This window comes from Oryx dammah, unplaced genomic scaffold (assembly GCF_014754425.2).
Source record: "Oryx dammah isolate SB20612 unplaced genomic scaffold, SCBI_Odam_1.1 HiC_scaffold_15, whole genome shotgun sequence".
Taxonomy (NCBI): domain Eukaryota; kingdom Metazoa; phylum Chordata; class Mammalia; order Artiodactyla; family Bovidae; genus Oryx; species Oryx dammah.
Genome location: NW_024070199.1, coordinates 22,765,880 through 22,779,756, shown reverse-complemented (window position 1 = coordinate 22,779,756; position 13,877 = coordinate 22,765,880). Strand labels below are relative to the sequence as shown.

General features: G+C 41.2%; 1 protein-coding gene across 3 annotated transcripts in view; it reads left to right on the top strand.

Annotated features, from left to right (window-relative positions):
- Positions 1 to 13,877, top strand: part of NELL1 (neural EGFL like 1) — a 1,021,326-nt gene that overhangs the window by 640,793 nt on the left and 366,656 nt on the right. For all 3 annotated transcript variants that reach the window (XM_040255650.1, XM_040255649.1, XM_040255651.1), the window contains exon 14: positions 4,008 to 4,130. In XM_040255650.1, coding sequence (XP_040111584.1) covers positions 4,008 to 4,130 — 123 coding nt within the window. The remainder of the gene's footprint in view (positions 1 to 4,007; positions 4,131 to 13,877) is intronic.

Sequence of the window (13,877 nt, the reverse complement as noted above, 5' to 3'; positions counted from 1 at the left end):
ACTTATTAACTAAACCACTACTGCCACCATTTAGCTCAGTGCTGGGCACTCTGGGTTCACTATCATTATGTGAAGTAGGGCTTCTCAGGTGGAGCTAGTGGTAAAAATACACCTGCCAGCACAGGAGACATAAGAAACCTGGGTTTGACCCTTGGGTTGGGAAGATCCCCTGGAGGAGGGCATGGCAACCCGCTCCAGTATTTTTGCTTAGAGAATCCCATGGACAGAGGAGCCTGGTAGGCTACGGTCCATGCGGTTGCAAAGAGCCTGACACAACTGAAGTGGCTTAGCACAGCACATGTGAAGTAGAGGGAGGTAAAGTCTGGGTTATAGAAGATTGCTACAGTTTGTCTCCTCAAGGTTAACTAGTTCATAGGGCATTCATGATAAAGCTTGCAAGTCTCATCACCATATATTGTGATACCGTTGCCTCCAAAGTGATAAAAGATATTAAATTTATTAAAAGCTCCAAGATGGGTTAAATTCATATGGTGTCAAGAGCACATGGAAGCCTGCACGGCAAGAGTGCTCATATGAAATGGTATTTGAAGCCAGGCAAGGGCATAGATTTTTCACTTCATTATGAGAGTACTCTGAGTCCAGGAAAGTCATGACAAGCTAGAGAGCTAGTAATTAACTTATACACTTGCAAGATAGTGATAAGGCTACCTCATTAGAGAAGGGGCTTTGCATCAAGGATATTGAGAGATAACAGGATTAGTTCAGTTCAGTTGCTCAGTCGCATCTGATTCTTTGTGACCCCATGGACTGCAGCAGGCCAGGCTTCCCTGTCCATCACCAACACCTGGAGTTTACTCAAACTCATGTCCATTGAGTCAGTGATAGCATCCAACCATCTCATCTTCTGTCATCTCCTTCTCCTCCTTCCTTCAATCTTTCCCAGCATCAGGATCTTTTCAAATGAGTCAGCTCTTCACATCAGATGGCCAAAGTATTGGAGTTTCAGCTTTATCATCAGTCCTTTCAATGAATATTCAGGACTGATTTCCTTTAGGATGGACTGATTGGATCTCCTTGCAGTCCAAGGGACTCTCAACAGTCTTCTCCAACACCACAATTGAAAAGCATTAATTCTTTGGTGCTCAGCTTTCTTTATGTGAGTCCAACTCTCACATCCATACATGACTACTGGAAAAAACAGCTTTGACTAGACAGACCTTTGTGGGCAAAGTAATGTCTCTGCTTTTTAATATGCTATCTAAGTTGGTCATAAGTTTTCTTCCAAGAAGCTTAATTTCATGGCTGCAATCACCATCTGCAGTGATTTTGGAGTCCAAAAATAAAAGTCTGTCACTGTTTCCATTGTTTCCCCATCTATTTCCCATAAAGTGATGGAACTGGATGCCATGATCTTCGTTTTCTGAATGTTGAGCTTTAAGCCAACTTTTTCACTCTTCTCTTTCACTTTCATCAAGAGGCTCTTTAGTTCCTCTTCACTTTCTGCCATAAGGGTGGTGTCATCTGCATATCTGAGGTTATTGATATTTCTCCCAGCAGTCTTGATTCCAGCTTGTGCTTTATCCAGCCCAGCGTTTCTCATGATGTCCTCTGCATGTTCGTTAAATAATCAGGGTGACAATATACAGCCTTGACCTACTCCTTTTCCTATTTGGAACCAGTCTGTTGTTCCATGTCCAGTTCTAACTGTTGCTTCCTGACCTGCATACAGATTTCTCAAGAGGCAGGTCAGGTGGTCTGGTATGCCCATCTCTTTCAGAATTTTCCACAGTTTATTGTGATCCACCCAGTCAAAGGCTTTGGCATAGTCAATAAAGCAGAAATAGATGTTTTTCTGGAACTCTCTTGCTTTTTCGATGATCAGATGGATGTTGGCAATATGATCTCTGGTTCCTCTGTCTTTTCTAAAAGCAGCTTGAACATCAGGAAGTTCACGGTTCATGTATTGCTGAAGCCTGGCTTGGAGAATTTTGAGCATTACTTTACTAGAATGTGAGATGAGTGCATTTGTGCGGTAGTTTGTGCACTCTTTAGCATTGCCAAAGAATGGTTCGTGACATTGTACAGGAGACAGGGATAAAGAGCATCCCCAGTAAAAAGAAATGCAGAAAAGCAAAATGACTGTCTCAGGAGGGCTTACAAATAACTGTGAAAAGAAAAGTGAAAAGCAAAGAAAAAAAGGAAAGCTGTACCAAACATTTGAATGCCGAGTTCCCAAGAATAGCAAGCAGAGGTAAGAAAGCCTTCCTCAGTGATAACAGGATATGTGTGTTAATTAACCCAATGGGATAATCCTTTTTGACTATTTATCAAATTATTACATTGTACATTTTCAGTATCTTTAAATTCTGCTTGTTAAGTATGCCTTTATTAAGCTGATGATGGGAGTGGAATGGTTGGAGACTGGAAAGACAATAATAGACCAGACTTCTGGAATGTTGCATAAAATCATACATTTCTCCACACTGTTGTTTCACCTGGAGTACCCTTCTTGAGCATTTCTGGCTGAGAAATCCGTGATCATTTTTAAAAGGCTAGTTCAAATACTATGTCTTTCAAGAAGATTTTTCTGCCTATTAGAAGGCATTTCTTCCCTCCAGTGAACTTCTTTTCGGTTTACCTTTGTTTCTCTTAGCAAACATGAGCACACATGCTCGTTTGCCTAGGTCATTCTGAGTTATGCCTGTTATTCCAGTGTAGTTATTAGCAAAGTCCCCTTTCACTCTAAAATATGTTCTGTTTATATGATAAAATATAAGGTCACCCACTTATAACTCCTTTCGCTTCTCTCTTGTGTTCTGGTTAGTGACATATTGCTGTCTGCTGACCTCTATTATAATGTTCATGTGAGCAGGGACTGTATCTACTCATTTGTAATACCAATACAGACTCTAATAATTATTTATTAAGTGGATTTAAATAAGTCTATTGAAAACTCTTGGAGTCTAATCCTTTATCCTTAGACTTTTTTGTGTTCCTAATGTCTCCTGGTATTGCACCTGTACATATGAGGTGCTTGCTAGGTCTGTAAATGTGGTCGGACATTCACAGGACTCTTCTGTTTCTGGAACAACCTGAAGATGATTTGAACACTGACTAGAAGTGTGTCTTCATAAATCTCCTCCCCTCACACCGCTTGCTAACCTGTGCACATGTCTCTCTGACAGTTTGATTTGGGCTTCCGGCCTTAAGAAAAATTTTCTTTGGAGAAATGCAAGCTGTTAAGAGCAGTGGGCAAGTATCTACTTGACCTTTTTGCTTGTGGGTGACTGAAACAGCTCTACTTTGCAGAATTTAACTTTTCTCTAGGACCCGTTAACGTAGTCCCTATTAGGAAATTTAAAATAAAAAATTCATGAAGATAGGCGTTATCTCATTTGATTGCTACATTGATCTAATAGTTTGCTTAACAAAGTATATTGAGTGTTTAGTTTTGTTCAGTTAGTATTGTTTTCTTTGAGGTTTCTAGCTGGGATTTCAACTATTGTTTTATAGCCTTTTATGACTTCAATAACCCTACTTGATTTTTCTCCTCAAAATTTCTAAGTCATAGTAGCAAATGTTAAAGGGAGTAAAAGGCATAAACTTTCTCACATTATTTATTTACAGAGGAGTCATTTAGGTGAATATAAAAACTTCCCAGTGATGAGGGGAGAGTGTAGTTATCTGTGAAATCTTGATTTCTGACTTGGAATCTTTCAGTCCATTTCATAGTGTTAGATATACTTTCCCCTGTGTCTTGTGCTTTGGAGCCTCTGCAGAAACCTTTGCAGCCATGAATGAAGCAGTGAGCTCAGAGCAGCACTTAGGAATCATTGTCACTTGGATAAATCTCTTGACTTCTCTGACACTCAGTCTGTTTCCCTTCAAAGTGAGGATAATAACATACATCTTAGAGCTGTTGAGATTTCAAGGTCCCAATACATGGTAGCCACTTGCATTCTTACCTGGTGAGTTCCAGCTACCTTTTCCAATATCAGAGATTCCGACTTCTGAAAAGGTGTCTCTCTTTCTTGCCCTGCAAACAGAGCACGACGACTGTGGCAGCGGGCAGCACAACTGCGATGAGAATGCCATCTGCACCAACACTGTCCAGGGACACAGCTGCACCTGCAAACCGGGCTACGTCGGCAACGGGACCATCTGCAGAGGTAGGCTGGGTGCTGCAGGGGTGAAGCCGCCCGTGAGCTGGCTCCCTGCCTGGGCTATTGGCGCTCCTGTCACAGGTCCTTTGTGTCCTTCTGGTGATTGACCCCGCCCAGGGTTCCTGTCTCTGATGGGGTCAGCGGGCAAGGGAGCTGTGCAGCAGAGAAGACTAAGAATGCTCTGAGTCTGACTTTGGGCTAAGAAGGAAGAAGGTGTGCTTGTGGGTGGAGCATGGTCCCGTATTTTGATGGCTGTCTCCAGCTTTGCCTGTTGGCTTGTGTTTGTGATGGATGTGCTGGTGGCTGAGGTGAGCGTCTGTTCTCTGAGAGCCCTGCTCAGACAGCAAGAGGACCCCACTCATGGCCACTCTCTAGGTGGGATATGATGCTAAAAGTTTCAGCCCCTCTCTGTGTTTGGAACAATTCAGAGGCCAGTGCTCTGGCTTTTGTCTGCATTCAGGATAAATTCCCCTTACTCCTGCTGTCTAATGGGAACAGTCAGAGTCTGGTCCCTGACTCCACTCAGCTTTTCTCTCTTCTCTCCCTTGAGCTCTCTCTGTACCAGCGCCTTATTCCTCGCTGTTCCTGCACATGCCAGCCACATTCCGATCTGAGGCTGTGTGCTTGGGCTCCCCCACCCCGCCTCCACACTCATCTCCTTCAGGCCTCTACTCAAGTCTCTGCCATCCTCAGAGACTTAATCTGATCATTCTGCCGGAAATAGACCTCTAGAACTTCTCAGTCCCACACCCTCCTTTATTTTTCTTAACTAACCCGGCCTCTCCGAACATTATACATTATCTGTCCCCTCATAAGCTCTGTGAGAGGGACTGCTTGGTCATGTCTCCCTGCTCTGTTCCCATCAACTAGAATGGTACCTGGCACACTGTAAGTGTCAGCGATCACTCACTGACTCAATCAGCCCAAGAGGAAACAGACGTCACACTGAAAAAGAGGCAAGATCTATATATATATATATATATATATATATAAAAACAAAACAGGAAATAACCCTTTGGTATTATTATTCTCCCCATTTTAGAGGTCACACTATTGAGACACAGAAAGGTTAAGTAACTTACTCAAGGACACACAGCACTCTAGCAGTATTCTTCAGCAGAGATGACATACTGATGATGAGAAATAATATACAGTGACTAAGTCACCATATTCATGCATTAGATTAGAGCAGAATCTTATTATATTGATTGTATTCTGTCTCAGTGAGGTTGGGGTGAACAGCCTCATGCATGACTGAGAGGTAAATGGGTGAAAGTTTTTAATGGCAAGTTGACAAAATCAATCTACTTTTAACGTACATCTGAAGGATCTTAGAGAGATTCTTTTGATTCCATTGATTTTACTTCTCGAAATATGTTCCAAGTATATGCTTTTGAGGGAGAAAAAAAAAATGCGTGTACAGGGGTATTTTCGCTACATTATTTGTATTCACTGAAAACCAAAAACAGCCTAAGTGTGTGGCAGTAGTGGAATGATTTAATTTATTTGGAGTATTGTTTCATGGAATAGAATACAGTGGTTTGAAATTCTGAGCGTCTGTATGCACACACGTGTGCATATGCATGTACACATCCATCCTAAAAGACATACTTTCCAGAAAAAAACAAATAAAACCAAGTTATAGGACAGTACATATAGTATCATCACTTGGCAAATGTATTGTTTATAAATATCTATACATATACTTATGTACATGCAGTGACATGGCAACCGTGCAGACTGTCCACCTTATTAACCATGGGGACAGGGGAAAAAGAACATTCACTTATTGCTATGAATTCAGTATTGTTTGTGTCTCCTCTGGTGGGGGTTTATATATGTGATATTTGTGTGTTTTTAAAAAAGTTCCATGAGGTAAAGAAAGAAACTAGTGCTCAGTGTTTAAAAGAAGACTTGAATATATTTCTAAAACAAAATGAGAAAGGAACATAAACACTAATCTAATTCCATGGAATATCAAGCCCCTGCTGGTGGTGCATGTGATCTAAGGCCGTAAATCTGAGGAGCAACGCAGGGAACTGATCTTACTGCATTTTGTTCAGAATGATCTCACCTCATAAAATGATAGTGGTTGCACCAGGTGAGTGAGTTTGTTTGCCAGCCCCTCTCTTGCCATATGAGCTAGGTTGTGGCTTCACCTTTTGTGGAGTTTGAAAGTCCCCACTGCAAAAAATATGAGTTCAAATAATATTCCTGGTGTCCACAGACTGAAAATACATCTTCCCCCCAAAATTATAAATTAGGGCTAATAATTTTCTTAACGTAATTCTCATGGTCAGTCATGTTAACCTCAATAAAATCAGGAGAATCTTGCATTTTGTCAGTGTTGTGTGGGGAGCCATTGCTGCGGAGATGAAAAATTTGACAAAGGACTTGGCAAGGTGGGGTTTAGACCTGATTTCCTTACTGGTGGGTTGTCACTTCTGTATTTTTACATACTACAATTGGGTCAATGTCACCTTCAAAATTTATCCAGTAGTGTTATTGCAAAGAATTATTAAAGGAAGATATATCACTGTTTTAAACTATCAAATGCTATAAAAGTGAAAACAGTATTGTTGGTGGTACAGTGATGAAGGACAAGGAAAAGGCAGTCCATGAGTTGGCTTGAATCTCAGCCTTGTGACTGAGGTACCCAACTGTGTGTCTGTTTCAAGGTGTACATTTTACCGTTGAGTTTTCCACTTGTAACTGAATCATTTCTAGAGGGAGTTGGACCAGGAGAATCAGACAGCTTTAACTAATTCTTTTTTTTCTTTAATGTTTAAAGCTTTCCTAGACATGGTGTTGTTCATGGAATTGGCTACATCTGGGTAGAAATGAACACTGCTAACACTTCTATTAACAAGCAAAACACAGGCAACTGTCTCTTGAACAATGCTAATTAGTGAAAATTCTCTTAGATGGGCTTTCCTGGTGACTAATGCCCATGTAAGGAGTTTTGGTTTGCTTTGTTTTTTGTCACAGAGATGGAAAAATACTCTCCCAGCTTCAACAACAATCATCAAGTGTGCCGAGAGGCACTTCAGGCCCACTCCCTACACATACACTTGGCGCATGAACCTGGCCCACTGACTGCAGGGCTCCCATGTGCCCTGACCGAGGTGCTGTGACTGGGTTGGGCAGGGAAGCTGAGCCAGCTGTCTGCCCTTCCCTTGAGCCCGCTGCCCCAGTCCACAGCCGATGGGCAGCTCAGGGGACTGTAGTCCCTGGATCACTGAGGACTGCGCCTGCACGCCGCCTGCTGGGGGCGGGGGGATGGCGTGGCCATGCTCCCCTGGAAACACCCAGAGCCTGCGAATCCAAGCCTCACCCTCCCCATGTCTATGAGCAGGACCCTGCTGGAGAAACAGAGCGGCACTTGTCCCTGTGCTGAGGGACTGGGGAACAGAGAGCTGAGAACCCATCCTGGAGAGGGAGGAAGAAGTGGGAGTTGTGTTGGGCAGTCCCGACGTGTGGTCCTCTGTCCCACTGAACCTCACTTGGGAAACTTATATGCAGAGATGGAATTATTAAGAACTTGAAGATGGTGACCACAGAACATGAATTCTCAGTCCCTTCTGAATCGGGAGTTCTGTGCAGCTGTGCTGGTTCCATGCTTGTGGAGGAACACCTGTCTATCAGCATTAGTGAGCTTTCCAGGCGGGTCATAGAACCTGAAGCAAAATGGCGCTTGGGACCCAGGATCAGGTGTCCAGGAGCTGGGCTGCTGTGAGAACTCACTCGTTCTGTCTCCTTGCTGCTGCTTTGTGTTGGCTTCATACCCTTATTTGCAGTCTGGCTTCTGGTTTGTTCATGTTGCTGAGAGTCAGATCCTCTATTTTGTAGGTTCAAAACACTGGCTGTATCAGCATACCTGAGATGGTTCATCTCTTGAGGATCAATATATTAATTTTCTATGATAACTGTCAGGGTTTGAGAAGAGCATAAAAATGACACCCTTGTTTTCCCCAGCTGCATTGAGAATCAGTTAGGAGGCAGATGAAGAAATCAAGCCAGTGGAGACCAGAATGTTAATATGAATATTGGTAAAGAAGATGCCAGAGAACACGGCTTATGTATATGACAATAGTATTCATAATACTAGACACCCAAATTAGGCCGATTTATGCAACCAGTCACTATTGAACCAGGGCACCTCATGGAGGATCTCTGCTAAGGCTTCCTATGCAGTTTAGGGCAGGAGCCACAGCCTAGAAAGGGTGTATCCGGTGAGCCTCCTGACTCCTAGAGCAACAGTGAGGCAAGAACTAGGCTGCACATATCCAGTTCCTCTCTCCACACATCAACAGTTGGGGGAAAATGAGAAGAAGGGGCTGGACAGGGCAATGGCACCCCACTTCAGTACTCTTGGCTTGCCTGGAAAATCCCATGGATGGAGGAACCTGGTAGGCTGCAGTCCATGGGGTCACTAAGAGTCAGACTCTAAGTTGCTAAGCGACTTAGCAGCAACAGCAGCAGCAGAGAAGAAGGGGCAAGAGGCCAAGGGGAAATAACTCCTAGGAAATCAGATAAATGGAAAAGAAGCACCTCTCCCCTCCTCCCCCCGAATCCACCAAGAATTTCTATTAAGACGTGGCAAAATGTTTGTGTTTCTAGTTTTACCTTTATTAAATGAAAGATAGGCAGGGAGCCACTTCTCAAAATTCAGAATTGCTTAAGTGAAAAATCAGAGCCATTGGGTTAAGTGGGAATTTTATTGGCTCTTCCTCTTAGTATCTATTCACCTGCCACAACCATCTCCTTGGTGGGAATAGTCTTTCTAGAGTCAGTCCCAAAGCTAGTGTGATACCCTTGCTCAAAAGCCACCAGCATTTCAGGAAACAGGGACTGGTGTCACACTCCTGGTGCCCCCACAATGTCCTCTGTTTTCTGAAGAAGTAGATTAATTAGCCACCCGTTGCTCAGTGTGTATTTTTGAACCATGCAAGGGGCTCTTTAAGTACTATATATTTTACGGCAATGTGGTTTTGTTTTTCCTAGTCTTCTAAGTCCAAGAAGCCCACCTTGGTCTCAGTCTGGGTGAGCACTCCTCTTCTGTGCTCCAAAGAAACCCTTTAAATACTACTGCAGTCTTTATAATCTCCTGCTGCAGTTGCCTGTTGACCCATCTCTTGATTTGGAGGTCATGGCTGTGCATCTCTGTTTAACCAGCATTTAGCACAGAGCTAAGCGTGTTATACTGCTTAAGAGTTTCTTGATGAATAAATACATGAAGATGCCTTTCTGTTGGAACATGCACTTTTTTGTCTAGAAGATTTTACAAGGAAGTGAAAGTCCACCTGGGACACAGAGGTACCTAGCTTCTAGAGCCTTACCCCAAGCTTGAGGAAATCATTGCTCCCACAGGTAGATGTGCAAACTGACTTTAATATTGAGTCTGATTGCTAATGGATGATTGACTTTCAAAGAAAATCTTTGCAATAAGATTCAATTCACTGTAGAAGTTCCTGCAACATAGGTGAATTCTTAAGACACTTCAGAATATCATGGTACTCCAAACTCATTTATTACGAGCATGCTTGCATTGAGGTGCATGTGCAGAGGGGCTGCTTCTAGAAATTTCTGTTTGAGGGGATGCTGGATCAGTTGTACAAGAAAGATACACAGTTGGGAGAAGAAGGCCAGAGAAGTTTTGATATAGACAGAAAGGTTAGTATGACCCCTCATACTAAAGATGTAAATGAAGTCCTGAGTTAATAAATAATAGACGTATCTCACATGTACAAAGATGCTTTCAGAGACTTGAAGGCAACATGAGAGGAAAGGAGAGGGAGCATAAAAGGAGAGCTGTTTTAATAACATATCACTGAAGATAATAAAAATTGGTCAACTGCTAGGCTATGAATCAGAGAAGTGATATTCACAGATCTTGAAGGAAAATAGCAAGGGGCCTAGGAACGCCTTTGGCAAAAGTACTTAGAGTACTCTAGACAGAGTTTTGCAATGTGGTTAACAGAATGAAGAAGAATTCAGTAAGATCTCAGTCCAGAAGTCTGCCTTCAGGTGTGCAGACAAAATTCTGGCAAGAATGGTGCAAGGCAAGATTGAATGATTTTGTGGGATGGCTTGACCCATTTAGACCCAAGGCTATTTGTAAAAACACATTCATATTGATAAATCGATGAGGGTTGTGAGTATATTTCTGAGTTCTTTGGAGTAAAGCCTAAACTCTTCAGCAAGGCACTCAAGACCCTATGACAGCTTGGCTGCCTCTGAATATTCCAAGCCTCATCTCTTAAAATATCATCTTCCCCCATTTCCTCACCAGTCATGCTTATGAGTTAACTAACCTTACTCCTAACAGAACAGCCACATGACCGCATGCTCCTCTCCTCTCCTTGGGATCATTTATTACCCTGGAGTGAATTTGTTCATCCTCTTCTTATTCCGGTTGAAATCCTGTTCATACTTGTTAGGCCAGCTCAAGACCTTGTGCTTCCTGGGTGCTCAGTAATTAGGTAATGATGCAAAATGAGACTTGGCCAGTTCATCTGACACAAATCAACTCTGTTCTTGTAGCTTGATGTATTAATTACTACTAAATCTAGACCACCAGTGAGAAAATCAAAGGAAAATTAAAATTTTAAAGCCTGTGCTTGGGCAATATCTGTTCAATGTTTTAGAAAATCATCAATGGACCTGCTACTTAAGTTCAAAGACATTGTCTGTTGTACATAGAAAATTCATTTATTCTATTTTATGTTTCATTCCTACAGATGCTGAATGCCCCATAAATACTGAATGTCCTGTGAATACTGAATATAATTATACCAGAAATCACTAAATTCTTTAGCCTATTTTGAGAGGCACTAGGCAGCCCAAGTAAGACTGCTGCTGCTGCTTCATTTTTTTTGCATCTATTAATATTTTCATTTATTATTTTTCCATCTATTTCAACAACATTTTTTTTTAATTTGACCTCTTTTTAGACTCATTCACTTATTTACTCTGCAGTTCTAATGTGGGCTATGTTTAGAGCTGGAAGGCATGTCACATGCTGGAGAGCCAAGGTAACAAGGGAAACATGACAGGTTACCAAGCATTTGCCCTTCAGGTTCTGAGAAATTTCTGTTTCCATAGCCACCCGCCCATCCCCGTGTGGCTCGTGCTTTTGGAAGAGCCATTGCCTTTGCATACTGTGTCCTGGCTTTACGTGAGCAATGGAAAATGTTCAGGAGACTCAGATTAGTATTCCACTGTGTGGCCCCAAACAGCATGGAATCCTTTTCTTTGCTGCTCATTTATCACTTTGTTTCATAAAAATGGAGTTGTTGTTTTTTTTTCTTTGTTTGTTTTTACTCTGAGTGCATGTTGGAGGTTTAGAGTGTCTCCCTCCCTACAGTTTCAGATCAGTAGAAAGTAGATGTAGGTCAGCAAGAGAATCAGAGTGTGGCCTGTATCTCGGGCTTTCTGGGGTCATCAGGCCCCATTTCAGGGTCACCCTCTCCCACATGGTCAGTTGTAGGGGGAGGAGCTGGAAGAGAGGATGCAGAGTCCTGATGCACAGAGGTGGGCAGTCCTGGGGATCTTACTGTGCCTCCGTGTAGCAGACCTGAGGAAAAGGTGACTTGCATTGTGCTGGGGGCATGGTCTTAGGGGCACACATGATCCAGTCTTCATCACATTTGCCAAACAGACACTTCTCATAAGGGAAAAAAGCTATTACTTGGGTATGGAAATGCAAAAACTGAAAACAATCATTCTACTGCCATTCCTTCCTGAGGGCTGGAGAAGAAAGCATGACAAAGACTCTCTCACCTCCACTGTTCCACCTCCAGAAATGCTAACCTATTTTAGATGCATTAATATGATCGCTAATAAAAGTAGATTGATAATAACAGTTGCATGAGTATTGTGGTATCAGTACTGCAGTGTTAAGCAGCACTAAGATAACTTCAGCCTTATTTGTAAACTCACTGTCATGAAAATCCTCACCAAGGACTAACTTTAGATCTGTATGTATGTATTACAGTCCTTAAAGGGGGCAGGAAGAATGCTTTATAATACTGATTTAATTCTAAAAGAGAGGGAAAAGTCTTTAGGCCCATGGATGTATTATTATGCTTAAAATTTCGATAATACTTCCTATAAAAGATGAGACTGGAGCTTGAAAATAGAACTGATTGTATAGTTTAAGCTATCAAGAGGCATTATGTTCATCAGCTTGATAAAGAAAGGCAGAAAGACACAGAAGCTCTATCACTGTCTTGAAATGAGCAGTGGTGCATTAAGAAGACAGGTACAAAAGGGAAGTTTGTGTGGTACAAGGTGCAAAATACTGGTTGTGTTATTTTGACTTAACAAGGAAGACCTTGATGTAGTCTTTTCATAGCCTCTCCCTTAAAGTGCATTTTTTCCTGGGCAAAATAGAGTCTCTTGGATGCACTTAGAGCACTTTCTATCACTTACCAAAGTCAGTGCTTACCTTTTAAAGTTTGCAGTCCAGTAGACATAACCACATCCCTAGGGCCTTAAGGGATACACGTTAAACCAGCCTGTATCTCAGAGGGCGTAGAAATCTGACATTTAGACAAGTGTTGATTCTTTTGAGTGCATTTTGAGGTTGCACTTTCATGAGTTACATAGATGTTTCTTATCCATAATTGTCACATCCAAAATGACTCATGAGATTAGCAGAGACATATAAATATATATCACTTGATTTTATTTTAAAACAGGCTACTGAACATTGACTTTCTGGTGCAAAATCAAGATAAGACTGTCTTTCTTTCCTAAGGAACAATTCTCAATGGACCAGGAGACTTCCTTTAGGCAACATTATGGAAAGATGCCACAGTTGATCTATAGGTTCTCTCTTCAGTGATGATCTGTTTAGGGGAGCAATTATTTCCAAAATATCTAAAATATTTCACAACTGGTACTTTTATAGATGGCATCAGCTATACTTGGCATACCCATCTCAGCTCAGAATATACACAAAGGGCATTTACCTTTTGTAGAACTGAACAAGTCTAGTACCTGGATGGATGCCATATTTTAAGGCAAGATTAGTATGCTTAGATCTGATTCTTCTTAATGACTATTGCATTATGAAAGCTAAGCAGTCAGGAGCCTAGAACACGTTCTGATGCTTGGTCTGCTTGGCCCAGAAACTTCTTAATGTTACTTTAGAGGCTTATATTGATTCAGATCTTTAAAAAAAAAAAATATATATATATATATATTTTATTGAAGTATAGTTGACTTACAGTGTTTTAGATATAGCAAAGTGATTCAGTTATAATATACACATATATTATTTTCCATTATAGGTTATTACAAGTTATTGACTGTAGTTCCCTGTGCTATATAGCAAACCTTTGTTGCTTGTTGCATATCTATGTTTTAGTTAGAAATATCACATTCTATTCATACTAAGTCAAACAAATAGAATAAAAATGTCATAAATTTTTAGATAGGCAAAAATTCATAAGTTTTCTAAAATATGTATTATATATATTGTTTATATTTATGCATATAAAAGCTTTTCTACTATGCTTCATAAAAGCTTGAGAAAGAACATCAGAAAAAAAAAGAATAGATGGAGAAGTTGGAAAGCAAATTAAATGAAATGGGAGCATTGAATATGAAGTAGAAAAAGTGAAGCAAACTAGATAAAACTAAAAGATCATTATATAGTCCAATTGTTTTTAAACATGACTGCTCATTAGAAACATCTGGAGCTCTGGAGGAAAAAAAAGCAATACCTGGGCATTTGTATTCTTCAAA